The 17869-nt window shown below is 44.8% G+C and overlaps 1 protein-coding gene across 11 annotated transcripts in view; it reads right to left on the bottom strand.

The window, feature by feature from the left end:
* Positions 1-17869, bottom strand: part of AGAP1 (ArfGAP with GTPase domain, ankyrin repeat and PH domain 1) — a 306975-nt gene that overhangs the window by 193920 nt on the left and 95186 nt on the right. For 6 of the 11 annotated variants that reach the window (XM_041399540.1, XM_041399541.1, XM_041399542.1 and 3 more), the window contains exons 2-3: positions 16300-16358; positions 11636-11723 (exon numbers count right to left, since the gene is read on the bottom strand). In XM_041399540.1, coding sequence (XP_041255474.1) covers positions 11636-11723; positions 16300-16358 — 147 coding nt within the window. Of the gene's footprint in view, positions 1-10966; positions 10979-11635; positions 11724-16299; positions 16359-17869 lie in introns of all 11 variants that reach the window. The other 5 variants (XM_041399539.1, XM_041399536.1, XM_041399532.1 and 2 more) reach the window with 1 other exon arrangement.

Here is a 17869-nt window from a genome sequence, read left to right as displayed (position 1 = left end):
AGTCAGCTCAAATCTGCTCAAGTGCCTTCTTCACCCTCAAAAGCAGGATGTGCTCGTTAGCTGGAATAGGCACATCCTCACAATCCTTGATTTTTGTTTGGATTTAAGTATTTCATGACAGTCTGAATTTAATACCCCTCCAAACAAACTGTTTCAAAGAATGCCCTGCATTTCCAAGCTGTACTAAATATTTCAAAACAAATCTGAAGGCTCAGAAACGGAACAGCAAATTCACGCTCATCCCTCGAGTAAGAATTATTTTATGCAAATCTCAGCTCACAGCAGGACTCATCCCTAATAACTTGTGCTTCTACACCATTAAGGAGCCCTTATCATGAGCTCAGCAAAAAATTAGGCGCTGCACAGGGCAGAGATTAAGAAAACCTACCTCAATATCAAGAATTTACACAAACAAAAGCATAAACAGTGAAAAATGTAAAGAGAAAGGCTGTACCCTGCAGGTATCTGTGGTTGTAGGATTAAGGCAAACAATAAACTGCTTCTGCCTCTGGTTTGATGAGACCCATGAGCAGTTTGGGCAAGAGCAGTGATTTTGGGGTGGTTCAGCTTGGACAGCACCACATTCATTATTTTTTAAAAAATATATCTAGGAGTTTGTAAAGCACCACGACAAAGAGGAATTACAGAGATCAGCCAGTGCAAATATTGGACTACAGCAACCCATGAGGAAGCCAAACACTTCCAGGGCTACAAAATATCCCCTATTTTCCTAAATAGTCGTATATGACAGAGCCAGGAATTGCGGTCTAAACCAACGGCACTGAGAACAAAGAAATGACCTTCATAATAAAAAGAACGAGCTCAAAACCCACAGCACCACTCCCAGGGGAGGTGGCTGCCTTTGCTCTGCTCCCATCAGGATTAGGACACACGCAGCTTTTTAATGAGGGAGCGCCTCAGCTCCCAGATGTACCTGCCAGGGGAGGCCACGGGGAGGGGACAGCTAGTGGCCAAAGGATGGGGCACCACAGGCACTTCAAGGCAGCTATTCCCAGTTTTCCAGGGCTAGAACAGTACCCATTCACACAGGCTCACTGTCAGATGAGCACAGAATTTTTACAAATACTGCTCCCTGTGCCCAAACTCGTAAGCAGCCACCAACCACCCCGCCTCTCCCAGGTGCACCTGGCCACACTCCTGCTGTAAAATGCCCCACATGAACACGCAGCTTTGATCAACACAAAGCTAAATAAATTCTGTGCATCAGCAATTTACAGCCCTGGCTGAAGACCCAGCACAAATTGGAAAAGGGGGGATCAGCCACAGCTTCCTGACTCGTTGCCACGCACGACCCTCGGCAGGCGAGTGCGCGGAATCGGCGGCGGCGCAGAAATTAAACAGCAAAAATTAGTAATAAATTTAAACACTGCACACATTTGTAGTCAGAGGTGCTCTCTGTTACAAAAGCAGGGTATTACATGGGGAATTCCGGGGATGAAGGCTTTAATCCAGGCTCTGACAGCCTGGCCACCCCCTCCTCTCGCCGTTCCAGCGCGTAATTGCTCACTGGAGCAGCCACTGATTTTGCTGCTGCATCCCCAGGCTCCGCTGTGCTCACCAGGCTCTTTATTCTAGCAAATTGCCACGGGGATGAAGTTATTTAGCCACATGAGAAGGATAAATTCGGGGGGCTGGCCGCACGACAAGCGCAGGCAGCAGCTGAACGTCTACTGTGGCAGAGCAAGACAGAAGGGAGGACTGAGGCAGCTCTAAAAGCCTTTATTTTATATTCCCAGTGACATGTGCATTTTGACAACAGCAGTCAGTTGTCTCACACATGCACGTTCTCTCCTTTTTTTTTCCCCCTCAGTGCCAAGAACCTGGCTCCTCTTCAGGGAAACACGTTCAAAAATTCTCTGTTCGAACAGATGGCCAGATACTGGTCTTCTGGTTTGCTCCTCACATTTTTTATTTAAATAAACTAATTTTAAAATGTTTTTTGCAGCATTTACATAGAAGAAATTAATAAAAAAAAAAGGAAAAGGGCTTCCCCCAGAGGATGCTGGGCACTGCCCAGGCTCCCCAGGGAATGATCACAGGCTCAATCGTGCCAAAGCTCCAGGAGTGTTTGGACAAAGCTCTCAGGGATGCACACGGTGGGATTGTTGGGGTGTCTGTGTTGGATCAATGATCCTTCCAGCTCAAGATATTCCATGATTCTGTGATTTTGGGCATTTCCTGAATATAACCACTGTGCTAAACAACAATTTAAAAACCGTGAGCAGCTGAGTTGGGTCAAGGGTCAAAGACCAAGGAACCATCACTGGTACACGAGACTGAAGCTGCAAAAGGAGCCCTGGACCCCCTTCCCAACAGACTACCTGGGTAAAACAAACCCCAAAAGCCAACAAAAGCAGCCTAGACTGAGCTTTTCAACCCCCACCATCTGCTTCTCTCAACAGGTTTAGGCTATAGTCCAGGAAATACATGGAGAGGTCTCCTGGAAGTATCAACCAAACCCAATTACAGCAAGGTGCCCCCACAGGCACCATATATAAGTGTAATACTATATCTTATAATCAGATCTTTACCTAAAAACTGGCAAGGAAGCACTAATACATGACCTTACAACTCCATGGAAAGAGGGTTCACTGCTGGAATTTTAGCAGCAGATGCAATGACATTTAACAACTGAATTCCAAGATGCACCCACTGATGTATTTGCAGAGCCTCTCCAGAAGGACAGATGTAACGGATTCCCAAAACCTGGCAGCGATTTGCAGGGAGATCAGTGAAATTTTAGGTTTTTAAGTGTGTAGGAAAAAAAGCTTACACTTCAAAAATATACAAAAATTACCTCAAGCTGCGTAGAATCTCCAGGGTTGGATGGGACAGTGGGAAGAAACTGTGAGGGTGGGCAGGCCCTGGCACAGGGTGCCCAGAGAAGCTGTGGCTGCCCCTGGATCCCTGGCAGTGCCCCAGGCCAGGTTGGATGGGACTTGGAGCACCCTGAGGTAGTGGAAGGTGTCCCTGCCCATGGCAGGAGTGGAATGGGATGAGCTTAGAGGTCCCTCCCAAGCCAAACCATGCCGGGATTCCATGATAAACAGGCTGAGCTAGATCCAATGTTTCATCTCAAGCAGAAGCAGAGGAAGGTGATTGATTAACCACCAAGATAAATGGGAACAAACCAGAGGCGGCCTCCGAGCAATTAAGTTTCCCTCATTACCCAGAGACAGGACTCGGGAGCAGAGCAGTGCATGTTCTACTTTCACTGCAAAGCTCCTGACAGCCAGAGCAGACTGAGCTAAGCCAATTAGAGAGGGCCAGCCTTAAAAAAATCACTGTAATGCGAGTGCAGACGGAGAGGTAAAGCACGCTCTGTCCCCATCAAATGACTCATCTGAAAGAAGCAGCACGATAGTAATCCAAGTTTCTGCAGCAGTTCCAACCCTCCTGCACCCACTTTATTAATAACCTAGAAGATGGAAGTAACAGGCTATTTAGTTTCTAGATAATGAAGCAGGAGGGACTGCAATTATGGTAGAAAATTGGGTTGTACTTCAACATGACCGTAACGAGTTCGAGAAATAGAGGAGAAAATAAAAGCAGCATCACAGGGACAAAAGTGGGGACAAACCAGCTGTGGAAAGATGGGGCAGGATGGCAAGAACCTGTGGCACAAGGGGAAAAAGCAGCTGGGAATTCCTGCAGAATGCAGAGAAGGGGACAGCTTGTCCTAGCCTCAGTCTGTGCTGATCTGGAGAGGGCACCCCATGGCAGATAAGGACCAAAATCTGCCTACAAAACACCCAGTCAGAAAAATAAACATGTGAACCCTGGTTATTTAGGAGAACGGACTAGGAAAGGAGAAGAGGTGTGAGTTCTTACTAAGAAATAAACTGCTGATCCCATTTTAGGGCAAGGGAAATACTTTTCCCATCTTTCCAGTTATTAATTATTATGGTCCCAGGTAAACAGGCAAGACTATCATGTGGGAGCAGACATACAAAGCACTACACCCCAACTCCAGGGATAAACCTGGGGTTCAGACACCCCTCAGACCAACATGAAGCAGGAACCCATCTTTATCAGACACCCACTGCACATCAACACACCAAAATCCAGCGAGTCAGCTCCTTCAGGCAGGATGTGACACCACTTTAGCACACTCCTACCTTTTTCCAATACCACTCTTTTCCAGTTTTAAACATTTACAGCCCAAAACTGAGCAAGTAAAAGCTGAACATGTTGTATGTTCTCCTAGTTCAGACGCATTTCTGACAGATTAAAGGGGAGGAAAAACAGCCCCCAGGAACTTGTGGGGAGCCCCCCCTCCTCTGAAACCCACCCAGAGCCCTCACACCCACCCAACCTCCCCAATTATCAGGAGCCTCCTGCAGCCACAAGCTGACAAGGACCTGCATTTCAATCACTGCTCCCATTTCTACCAACAGCTAATTTTTTCATCTTTTTCTTTTTATTTCCTTCTCTTGGTTTATTTTACTGACAGCAGGTGCAGAGAGTTGCTTACACCTCACACCCACTAATTGTATATATACAAGTCTAATTTTAAAAGCTTATTTTTATCAAAGCAGTCAGAGACAAAAAAAAACCAGCGAGTCAGCTCCTTCAGGCAGGATGTGATACCATTTTAGCACACTCCTACCTTTTCCACCACCAGTCTTTTCCAGTTTTAAACATTTACAGCCCAAAACACAACTTTCCAAACAGAGTTCCTTACGAAGTCAGCCCCATGATTTAAAATATCATCCTTTTTTTTTTTTGCTGCAGCTCCTTCTAAGTTGGCTTCTCAGGCATTTCATCTTCCAGACAAACCCATCCCAGCTTTCAATCTAGCACAAAATTCTACTGCTCAAAATTTCTGCTTGACCTCACAAGCTTCCAACATAATTGCAAAGTCCCAATATGCACTAACAAACCCTAAACAGCTCACAAAGACAGCCCAAAATATCAGCACTGATGCACAGATCTCAGGCCTTTCCTTACCCCTCTTTGCCTTTTCAAACACCCCTCTGCTTTTTACACCTAGCCCATGATCTGCCCTCCCTAAAATGGGTACAAACCCCTGGTGGCAGCAAATCGAGGGGTCTGTTGAGAATTCAAAATACTGTGAATACTTCTTTTGGATACAACTTCCCATAACAACAATAGATTCAGCGAAGTGGGGGGAATAAAAAAAAGCTCACAGTAGGAAATCAAATACAATCTGAACAAGGAATATGCTCAAAGAAAAATATTAAAACCTGGCTTTGAGATCAAGAGTGAAACAGCGATTCAGAAATCCATCCAGAAGGAGTATTTGAGAAATTTTTGAGAAATAAAGCAAAAGGCAGGTCCAGCAGGAGCCACTCCAAACTGGCTTCATAAGCAACAGCAGCAGGGAGCACTAGAGACTCAAAGCCATGGAATGCCAGAAGAGTTTGGGCTGGAAAAGCCCTCTTACATCAGCTGGTCTGACCCCACCCAGCACTGCCAGGGCCATGACTAACCCCTGTCCCCAGTGCCACATCCACACGGGCTTTCTGAACACTTCCAGTGATTCCACCACTGCTTGACAACCCTTTTGGTGAAAAACTTTTCCTTAATATCCAACCTAAACCTCCCCTGGGCACAAGTCGAGGCCATTTCCTCTTGCAGCATCACTCACTAGTGGGAGAAGTCACTTTTACTCCGGAGAAGAGCCTGAAGTTTGTAACAGAAGTGATAAATCTGCTTTACGGTTTTTCCCTGAGACACAACCTTCAGAGGAGCCCGTTATTAGAAGGACACAAATGCTACAAACATTATTTCCCAAAAATCCCTGGGCATTCAAGGTGCAAGGTGTTAAAGAGAACACCTTAAAGACGCTCAGGGAACACAGCCTAAAAGGGAAGCTGTTCTGGCAATCTGCTTCCTCAGCACCTCCTAAAGAGCAGATACTTGAGTTTTTCCTTTAATTAACGGAGCTCCGTGTTTGTGTGACACTTTAAGCAGTCCCCAAGCCGACAGCTGGAACAGAGAGTTTTTCAAAAGGGTTTTTTTTTTCCTATAACCCACACAGGCAGTCCCAGGAGGGCGAGGAGAGGGAAGGGCTCCAGAGGGGAGAGGGCAGAATGCATAAACACCCTCTTTTATGCTGAGCCTGAAAGGCTCCAAAAGCCCAAGAGAATCCTCTGCAGCAGTGCTTTAAAGGGATCAAAAAAGAGACAAGTGTTGGTTTATATCTGGGTGTCAGCGTGAAATGCCAAATAAAAATAATCACTTGGTGCTATTACAGCAAAAAGACAAAGAACTGGAAAGAGGTAATTTTGAAACACATGTCCCAAGTCATCACTGTCTTCTGAACACAAGAAAGAGCCTGCCTGTGGGTTTACAGGCCAAAAAAACCCCTTAATCTGCTCCCAAGTGCTGAGGGGGCACCAAGGATTTGAAACCAACACAGAAAATTTCAGCTTCCTCTAGTTTCCAGTCCAAGAATCACAAAATGGTTTCAGGTTAATGTGGCTTTTTTGAACTCATGTTGGGATTCCTGCAAAGCCTCCCTGTGTGAATTCTTACATGTATGATGGTGATTTTCTGGCATTCCAAAAAATTCTGAAGGAAAAGGCATGAATGACTGCAAGGAGAGCACCGAGTGCATCCTCACAGGACACACTGCTCTGCTCTTCATTTACATTTCAGCCAGCTGCTCACTGAGAACACAGCTCACAGATTAGTCTGGGACACATCCTCCCTTTATTCATCAAAGATCAAATTTGGGTGGTTAGTAAATATGGCCTTCCTACCTATCTGAAAAATACTAACCAGATAAAAATAGCAAGCGGCTTCTGTACAGAGAGGGGCAGCCTCAGGAACACGATTGTTCACAGCAGGCAGAGCTGCATGAGTCACTTGGGGAAGGGGACAAGAATCCCAGTGCTGCCAAGGGACACACTGTGCAGTTCTGCTGCAGCCCCCACCTTCTGCTCAACCCAAACACAAACTGCGGCCCCAGCCCAAGGTTCAATCTCCCAGCAAGCAAAGAAAGGTCCCAGAGTGGTTTGGGGTGGAAGGGCCTTTAAAGCCCATCCCATCCCACTCCTGCCATGGGCTGGGACACCTTCCACCATCTCAGGCTGTTCCAAGCTGGCCTTGGACACATCCAGGCATGGGGCAGTGTTTTTATCCCTTTGCTTTTTTATCCCAGGTGAAGAAGGTCCAAACTCCTGGATCCAGGCCAGGATCAGACCTGAATGAAGACACCTGGCAGGTCATCCCAGTTCACAGATTATGCCTGAACTTTCTGCATGCATATTGTGTAAGGGCCTGTGACCAGGAGAAAATCTCTTAAGAGGATGTGAACAAAAGCAGCTGAAATTTTAAAGCACTCTTCCTCAATCCTCCTTGCATAATTACCCTTTGCTGAGGAAGCATCAGACAGGAATAGTCACTCGAGATAAAGTGAAAAACATGGACACCCATCCCTCAAGATGTAATTTCTACACAGAACCAGCATCCTTTAGGTTGGAAAAGGCCTGAAGATCATCAATGCATGCTTTTGTTACAGCCTGGCTACTTATGTTCATGACATGCTTCAAAGGGAAGGCTGAGGGTGACACTTCATTTAATGTTTTAATATTAAATATGACCACTCCTGCCACTCAAGTGACACACTGCTCACTGTGGTACTGAAAAAAGTTATGTGGTGAAGGCTGCTACAGTATAAAAATATTTTTAAGTCAAATTTGGAAAGTGAGTAAATGATCACAGCTTTCTGAAAAACACATTAAAGGCTTTATTCTTTATCTTTTACACTAAAAATGAATTTTTCCTGCAGTAAGCTCCTTCACAAAGACAGATGAAACCTCCACTGACTGCAACAGCCACTTGCTGCCTCAAGTCAGGATGGTGGGTGGCTTTTATGCTTTTTAAAACACTAAAAATAATTACTCCACATGAAATGAATAAATAACTCTTAAATATACAGAGTATGTAGAGAAAAAAACCTCCTTTTTGTCATCCCACCCTGGACCATAGTTTGTCTTTTTTGTTTTATTAGACTCACTGGAAAACGACATACTGAAATGATCATGACATAACTTAAAATATTCACAGACATGCCAGAGATGTGGAAAAGCCCTTAAGTCATGTTTCACACCCCTGTGGCTTTTTGGAAACAAAACCCAAACAAGGAACAGAATCCTGCTGCCACTCCTGTACACTTCACTTCACCTCAGTCTACAAAGAATTCAGTCCCAAATTCCATGTACACCACACACCTCACTTGGCTCCTACAGGCAGAATTAACTCTGAGGTGGGGGGAAATAAAGCCACAACATTTCCCACACCTCACTTCTTGTTTCAGCAGGTAAAGCAACCACCAGTAGCAGTTTTTATTCCAATTGCTGAGAAGGTCCTTAGAAGATCACAAATCCCTAGGATTCCTTATCTCCCACCATTTCTGTGAAAAACACATTCAGTCTCTTGTGAAAATTTAGAAAGTCTAATAAAGCATAATAGGAGATAAGGATTATAGAGTAAAGGTTATTACAGCTAAAAGCACACTGTTATCTTTGGGGATACTCTTTAAATACTTCTTCTTTTATATCAGCTTGTTGTATATTCACGGACTCTTATGCATAGTAAAGTTTTCTTTTAAACAGTTTACATGTCCTAAGAACTGTTTAGTAAATCTTTTTGGGTCTGTCTTTTTAGAGTATGTGTATTCTTTGGTTATGGTTTTAGTCTGTTCTTATCACCTCCAGTTTTTGGGCTTTGGTCTACACTGTCTTCAAACATTGAATGTTGATAATTGGCAGATCTGTAGTAGGTGTCTTCTTCATATGTTTATTAGAAGTTATCTTCTCTAAGTAGGTGTTTTAACACAAGCATACTTATAGCAGCTATTTCACTACTATGGCTAAGCTTAATTAACAACAGAAATAAAAACTAAATCTTCATAACAAAGTTGCTTTAACATCTCACATATAAAATCCATTTTAATATTTGTGAAAAGCCAATATTGAAACATATATCTATAACAAATTCCTTCTTGTATCATCACAGAAAAAAACTGAAAAGTCCCAGAGTACTGAAATTCCCCCCTTACAACAGGGTAACACATTGCTGCTTTTCTCACATCTGATTACAAATGTGTCACTCAGCAGCACAGCTGAGTGTATGCTAAATATGCAAAGGAAGACTCCCAAGGCCGTTTTTATTCCTGATAAAAACTTACTCTTTGAGAAAACAAAGGTTTGCAAGTTGCAAACACGTGAGGGACTGAATAGTTCGGAGCAGAAACAAAAACTGGGGCAGGCAGTGAGAGAGAACTCACGGTGAAGCGCAGGGTTCCTCCTCCTGGTGGGCAGGTGGCGATGGGCCGCGAGAGAAACCTCTCACTTGGAGAGATGAAGGAAACCTGCCACCATCTTTACACAGCTAAAATTCATTTCCTGGGATGCTGGAGCCCTCGAGGCCTGCAGGAGATGTGGCTCTGGGCTGATGCAGGGCAGGTTTCCTGGTAATTGCAGCCATTTAGAAGGCAGAGGCGAGCAGAAATTGCAGTCCCTGGCCCTAATACCACTTTCACGGGAAGCAAATATCCATCACCTCACCCATTAGGCACTGATTTTATGATGCCTGTTAAATTTAGCTGTTAAGGAGCCATTCCAAGCCAGTAAACTCAGGTTTTCCTTAGCTGATCAAGCAGCTGACACCTTCACATCCGATACGCATCCTCTTCTTTATCCAATTTAACAATCTGACACATTTATAGTCCCTCAGAAAAGGAGACGGGGAGAATCCACAAGGCTCTCCAACAGGAAGGATTACACTTTTCTAGGGGCTTCTCTGAAGGACCTAGAAGTGCTCAGGACCAGGTTGGAGGGGACTTGGAGCACCCTGGGACAGTGGAAGGTGTCCCTGCCCGTGGCAGGGGTGGAACTGGGGGAGCTTTCAAGGCCCTTCTAACCCAAACCACTCTGTGCTCCTGTGATTCTCTGACAGAGGAAGTAAAACACTGCCAAATCCCCACTGCAGATGTTTACTGAGGGTAATTTATATGGGTTGAATTTCCTTTAATGCTGACTTGATTGGAAACCTTGACCTGATCCCTCACAAGGCGAATCAGAGCTCTTAATTATTTCGGTTCTCCTCCTGTTAATGAAATGCAACAGTGTCATTAGTGAGGCTTGTCAGCCACACTGATGTGCAGAGAAATGATTTGACACTGCTTTTGTCATCTAATCCTTGCAGGAAAAACAGTCACAACGTCACTCCAGCACTGTAAATAAAAATCCTTCAAGACAAAGAGGACAGATGGCAACACTCCCAAGGAATATCACCTAAAATATTCATCCTTTAGGAGGAGAGGAGGGCTAGCCCTGTCAACAGTCAGATTTGAATCTTCCAAGGGAAAAAAAAAACCCGAAAACAAAACCAAATATGCTCTGTTCATGAAGTGAGGGAAGAGCTCTGCCAAGACAGGGATTTTTGGTGAAGATTTGCTGCACTCAGTGCCACTGCACCCTCTGTCAGCATCTCTCACTATCAGCATCAGAAGCATGATCCACGCGCACTTCTGTGCACAGGCTCAATTGCCACCATCAATTATTATTGTCAGCTCCTCAAACCAGCAAAAGCATTCAGGGCAAACTTACAAACTGCAGGACCTCAGTGTTAATGCAATTCCACAGGAAAAGCCTTGTCCATCCCTCCCTTCCCCTCTCCTCCCATTTTAACTGCAATTCCAGGCTGTTAAAATGTCAACTACCAAGCTAAACCAGCTTCCTGTGGTAAGAGTTAATCAGAAACAAATGTTATCAGAGATGCATGAAACTACAAACTACTGCTGAAGAGACAACTACAGCAAGAGACAACAACAGTGAGATGCACCAAAGACTTGAAATCAAAAGGGAACAACTCAAAATGATACACAAAACAAGGGGGAAAACGCTCTAGTACAGAAACCACCATCTGGCCCTTCAAAACCAGAGCTGCCATGAAGACAATGTATAGTTACCTGCATCCATATCTGCAAAGAAGGGAACAGCCAGTAAGGAAAAGAAGGAACCAGAAATTCAGTGTCTCAGAGTTGGATTTAAAAGTTCATAAGGAGAACAGATAAAGAAAAATCATCAAAAAAGTATTTATTGTAAGATAAACCTTGATAAGGTACTGTGATAATTTTTGATTTCAAGCTATAAACTTGGATTAATGTTAAACACTACAGCGTACAAATTAATTTTCTATGCCATAAGAACATTTTTAAAAAAGACCAAATATTTAACATATTAAACAATAAAAGCAAGTTACACCTTTTTAGGTGAAGATTTTTATTCTCCTAACAAGAAACCCACCACTACAGACAGTAATTGTGGCTTTCAACAGCCCAAGTGAAAGCAGCAGCACCACTGAGAGCAGTCAACTCCTCTCCATCAGGAGTAATTCCCGTATGGACACACACTGGGGGCCCAAGTATTTAAAGGATGCTAAGTAGTCATGGAAAATCCACAATTATATTGTACATACTTAGCCCGGCCTGGAGAACGTTACAGCAAAAATCCCCATGCATTTTGAAGTAGCACATGGGATTGGGTTTTTTTGCCAATTCATTTCTGCGTGATCAAAAATGAGCAGGGATGTAGTTTGTGGGGGGGAAAAGAAGAGTGGGAGCTGTGGATGCACCTACCTTCAGGGGACTCCTCCTGGACATAGGTGCCGGTCAGGTAGCGGTGCACCAGCGCCGACTTCCCGCTCGCCAGGTTACCCACGATCCCCTGGCACGGAAAACGAACAGAAGCAACAAAAAAACTCAACTGCAATCCATCTCTGTAAAAAGCAGCGTCTTCAAGCAAAATCTCCACACAGAGTAACACCCCGAGCAAAACAGGCCACGAGATCAAATAAAGGGCAGAGTGCTTTGGGGTGGGAAGGACCTGAGGGATCATCTTGTTCCACCACCCGCCACTGCCCCAGGCTGCTCCAAGCCCTGCCCAACCTGGCCTTGGACACTGCCAGGGATGGGGCAACCTGTGCCAGGGCCTCCCCGCCCTCCCAGGGAAAGATCTCAGCCCAGCCCCACCGAATTTTCTTCCTGGAGGTGCTCAGATGCCAAAGGACTCGAGGAGATTTGGGGTTGGTGGCTTTAAAGGGGCACACAGAGCTGAGGACACTGTGCTCCCTTCTGGCAGGAGGGATGTGATGGAAACTTCTTTCCCCCTCTGAAACAAGCCCAGCCTGCTCTGCTCTCTCCTGTTTACTTGACCCTCACCAGACGTTCAGAACAGAAGGTCCCTGGAGAGAAGATGAACTCTGCTGATCCGCCCGGGATTGCCAAAGGAGCCGAGGCAGCAGCAAGGAGCTGCACGTGCTCTGCCCCATCTCCTTAACCCCAGCTGGCAGGACAGCACCCTCCTTATCAAAAATGGCTGGATGGGACCCAGCCACGTGTGCTGGCACCCCAAATTCCCCCCTGCCTTGGGCTGATCCCACAGCGTGGGCAGCAGGGGAGGGAGGGATTCTGGGATGAGTCACGGGAAGAAAACGACATCTCCAACACGTGTCCCTCACCCGCACAACATGAAGCAACCTCTCCAATTAATGACTTCTCCCTCACCCCCAGAACATGAAGCAACCTCTCCAACTAATGACTTTTCCCTCCATTACATGTCCAGGTGCTGCAGGACATTTGTCTGCTCCCACCCACACCACAAACCCACTGAGAGCCGAGGGAGCCCTGGGAGCGAACAGCTTGGCCTTGGCACCTCTTCTCGTCACCAAAGTGACACCATATCCCCTTCCACACAAAGATTCCCAAGAAGAAATTCCTTCCCACTTCTTTTTGCCTACAGCAATGTACAAAGTCCCCCCCCATTCAGGATTCACCACTGAAAAATAGTTATTTTAGTGTGTGAACGCTGAACTGTATTTTTAATGGTCTACACATTTGGCCAGGACAACAATTTTCCAGTGAAACCTTCACTTAAAGTGATTAGCCTTGTGTGGATGGAAATTAATTTTATTTTCTTTTACACTCGTGCCAAAACTGTAACTGCCAGGGAGAACAGAAAAGCATCAACCTGGGGGTCCAGACACAGGCAACATCCCATGGCTGGGATGTCTTACTCTATCCAGAGTCCCCAATATTTGAAACACATAAAAAAATTCAAGAACTCAATTTTTTATATATATATATATATATATTCTATATTTATATAATAATATTTATTATTATATTTATTAATGGGGGTCCAGTCACAGGCAACATCCCATGGCTGGGATGTCTTACTCTATCCAGAGACCCCAATATTTGAAACACATAAAAAAAATTCAAGAACTCAATTTTATATATATATATTTTCTATATTTTATATTTATATTTTTATATATTTATTATAATATTTTTTTTTTAAATATCCCAAAGGTCACACCAGGTTACACCATTTGACATCACTTCAGATTCTCTGACACATTCCTACAAAGTAGGAGCAATAAATTCTACACGGGGGGGGGGAGGTTTTACACTCGTGCCAAAACTGTAACTGCCAGGGAGAACAGAAAAGCATCAACCTGGGGGTCCAGTCACAGGCAACATCCCATGGCTGGGATGTCTTACTCTATCCAGAGACCCCAATATTTGAAACACATAAAAAAAATTCAAGAACTCAATTTTATATATATATATTTTCTATATTTTATATTTATATTTTTATATATTTATTATAATATTTTTTTTTTAAATATCCCAAAGGTCACACCAGGTTACACCATTTGACATCACTTCAGATTCTCTGACACATTCCTACAAAGTAGGAGCAATAAATTCTACACGGGGGGGGGGAGGGGAAATCTGACTTCTGATACAGTTTCTCTCTTTGTCAGCATTAATATTTGCTTTAAGGCTGATCCCCCACAGCATGACAAAAATGCCAGCCTGTTTTCACAGCAGTCATATTCCTCTCTCCCCTGCTTTATACACAAACAATCCCAGTCATCCCCATTTATTTATGGATATGTCTGAAATGCACCAAGTTATGACAAGCATGTTAGGGAACAAAAATACCACCCTAACCCAGTTCAGGGAGGAGAAAATTCAGCTACAACTCACTGCTCTTTTCAGTTCTGACTTGTGCAACACTGAATCATTTATTTCCATGTGCCAGACATGCTGTAAAACAAACCCAAGCCACTTTGCCCACGCCTCCTAAAGCCTGTTGGGAAAAATCATACATTGATGGCACTTGGCATTTTAAAGCTGTCCAGGAGAGGAGCCTGACTGCACTTTGCACATTTTTGCAAGAAATTTGGTGATTTTATCCAGAAATCTCTCATGTTTATTCTGCCTAACACATCCTCATCTAATATTTGAACAAACAGGAGCCAGGAACACCAAAGGCAGTGGTCCAACCATGCTCCTGACCACAACAACAGCATCAAAATCCGTAAGTAAAACCCAAGTACTGGATCAGCAGAACCATTTATAGAATCCCAGACTGGTTTGGGCTGGAAGGGACCTCAAAACTCATCCCATTCCTCCCCCTGCCACGGGCAGGGACACCTCCCACTACCCCAGGTTGCTCCAAACCCCTCCAAGGTGGCCTTGAACGTCCTTCTGAGCACTGGAAAGAAACCGAGCCTCGAGCTGCTAAAGAAAGGAGGCAAAAACTGGTGTTCTTTCCTCAAAGGCACACTGAGAAATACCTCCTTCCTTTATTGCAGCCCTGGGGGCTTTCTCTGCTCTCCCAGAGCTGGTTTCTGTTCCCTTTAAAATTCTGCACAGCCCAAAGGGTACAACAACAGCCGCTCTAGAAATACATCAAAAATAAATAACAACCACAATCCATTTAAGGACCTCCCAGCCTGTACAGGAGGACAACCTCTCCCTTTAACATGGCCCTTATGTTCCTGAGCCCCAGGAGCACCCAGGATGAGGCTGAAGTTAGGGAATGACAGAGGTGACTCACGGCCCTGAGCCCTCCCCAAGGGCAGATGTGCAGGAAAGGCAGAGCAGATTTCAGCTGGGCTTCCTAATTTACCCTTCCTCTTGGAACACAAGTTCACAGGCACAGCTGGTGCTGCTGGCTTCCATCATTTGCAGTGCTATAATCAAATTATTATTTTTGTAACAGCAGCAGTTGTGCTTTTCCCCTTGGACAGCTCTCGTGGCACGCTGACCACTGCAAATCAATTCTCTGCAGCAGCCACGCAGCTGAAATTTGTTTTCCCAGCCCTGCTTCAGACAGCTCAGGGGCAGGACACCCAAAGTAGGCACTCACATGATGCAGCCAGGCTGGCACAAGAGAAAAATGCACCCTGAGACCATCAGCTGGTGCTCAGCGATGGTTTGTGCTCTGTATCACAACACGGAGTGCCTGCAGCTCTGCTCTCACCTGCAATTCCCAATTTTCTCAGTGGGTGCTGTGAATCAGGAGGGCTCAGAAAAGGGGAAGGGATGTGCAAGGAAACCCAGGATAAGCCAGCTAACAGTGCTGGACTCCTATCCAAACAACACCTTCCAGTCCTGAATTGCTCATTTTTCATTGTGTGAGGTATTTGGGGTCTTCCAAAAGACACCATCTGTTTAACAAAACCTGGTGACCCTTCCTGCACCAGGGAATTACATCCACTGACTGCAAGATTTTTCATGTACTCACCTTGAGCACTGCTAAAATCAAAGCAGCCACAGAACTGTAGTTGAGAGGATGCTACTCCCATTAAAATGCCTCTCTAAGTGCATTTATCCTGTTAAGCGTGGCCTTGCAGATTCTCTCACCTCCACAAAACACTATTGTCAACTCAGATTTTGGAAAAGGTTTAAATTCTTCAAAGAGATGAAGAATAGACATTTGGTCCTTGAAATAATAGAAACTTATTATGGGGAGATAAAATGAGCTTTACATGTCAGCTGCTAACTTCCACTGCCCTCATAAGACTTCCCTGCTGAGAAGATCCCCCTTGGAAGCTGGTTCATGGAGCAGAACAATTCAAACAGCAATAAAATACTGAGAGACCTTTGAAGTATAAGTAAAATGAATATTGAATATACATCATCTTCATAAAGGTAACCCCAGGCCTGGAAATGTTCAGGGTCAGATTGGAGGGGGCTTGGAGCAGCCTGGATAGTGGAAGGTGTCCCTGCCCATGGCAGGGGGTGGAATGAGATGAGCTTTGAGGTTCCTCCCAATCCAAACCCTTCTGTGAGTCTATAATAGATATGAAGAGGGAAAATTCTTTACTCATTAAAACTGCTTTCCACATTTTTCCCCCAACAGCAGCTGGAGTGAAGCAGGGGAGATCCCCACTCGTGTGTGACATCTCCAGGACATCCCAAGACAGGAGCAAACACGAACTCACCACTTTCAGCTCGGGTACAGATCGGCTCAGTGTCCATTCCTGGCTGTTTACAAAGGCATCTGTGGAAGAGGAGAACATTCCCAACATCAGCATAATGACATTTCATGCTCTACTGCACACAATTTCATGCCACGGCTTCGGGAACGCGAGACTGTGCCATCCACATTCTCCGAAAAATCCCTTTGCCCAGGATTTTTTCCCTGGGAAGCTGAGAAGCCTCAGAGAAAAAGCAAAACAATTCTTCTCTCATTTGCTTCTCCTGTGCTGTGCTCATGTGGAATGTTTGGAGATTGTTTACCCACAGGTGATTGTTCCATTGGATTCTGCTCTGAGCTGTTTTGACTCATTGCCCAGTCAGGGCCAAGCTGTGTCACGACTCTGGAAAGAGTCACGAGTTGTCATTATTATCTTTTAGCCTTCTGTAAGTATCCTTTCTGTATTCTTTAGTATAGTATTCCTTAATATAATATAGTATTCTTTAATATAATATAGTATCATGAAATAATAAATTAGCCTTCTGAGAACATGGAGTCAGACTCATCATTCCTGCCTTCATCTGGGCTTCCCTGCAAATACAACACCAGACCAAAGGTCTGATTCTTGGGAGGCTGACAGTCCAACGTGACAAAAAACCAAGGGCTTGGGGAAATTGTATGAAAAATCCCCAAAATTCCCATTCTGCACAGATCTGCTTCCACATCATCACAGAACTCAAACTAACCCCAGTTAGAGCAAAGGCTCTCCCAACATGTACCTGGTTAAGCCATTTCCCTTCCACAGCAGCACATTCCTTCCCCACAGGAAAAGCCCTGGGTTTGTCACATTACCTGTCACCCACTGCAGCTGCCAGCCACCATCTGCAGTAACTCCTCCACCCAGGTAAATAAGAAAATTTGCTGTCTGAAGCATGTGATTTCCTACTGCACATCACACTTCACCTCAGCAACTGCAGCAGCCAGAGTCAGTGGGAACAGCCCTGCTCAGGCAGGAGAAAATCTCTCTTTATTCCTCAAACACACCATTTTTTCAGTAGCATAATCTAGGCAGGAATAAACCACAGAGCCATTTACTATGAAATTAATTAAAAACTACTCAGGGCAGGGGTTGATTCCTTGAAGAAAGGCAGGTTTATCACCGAAATTAAGCTCTTTGTGCTGCACCTGGCTCCTGCCTGACGATTCCACACCAAAGAAGAGAAATAAGGCTCCATTTTTCTGTATTTAAAATAATTTCTCATTTTGTTCCTTCCATAAAGGTCTGGTCAGCTGTAAGCAAACAGACAGTGATGTTTCTGTTACAAACCCAGTGTGGATGCTGATTTAACCCCTGCAGAACCACACAAACCAGCCGAATGCCTGTGCTGCACAGGATGCTCCAATTCCACGGAAATGGAGCAGCACTGAGATTCTTGGTGCTCCAATCAGTCCCTGAGGTCCCAGGAGGTAACAGCAAGGTTACACCTGACCATGTTGTTTTTAAACAAGCCTCTTAGGGTCCTGCCAGCCACTGCTTCCCCTCCAATGCACCCACCAGCAGCAGGAGAAGGTGGTTTGAAGCATTTGATTTCTTC

The sequence above is a fragment of the Onychostruthus taczanowskii genome, unplaced genomic scaffold, assembly GCF_017590055.1.
Source record: "Onychostruthus taczanowskii isolate IOZ18803 unplaced genomic scaffold, ASM1759005v1 scaffold164, whole genome shotgun sequence".
NCBI lineage: Eukaryota > Metazoa > Chordata > Aves > Passeriformes > Passeridae > Onychostruthus > Onychostruthus taczanowskii.
Note: the sequence above shows the minus strand (reverse complement) of the source record. Positions and strands in the feature narration are given on the sequence as shown.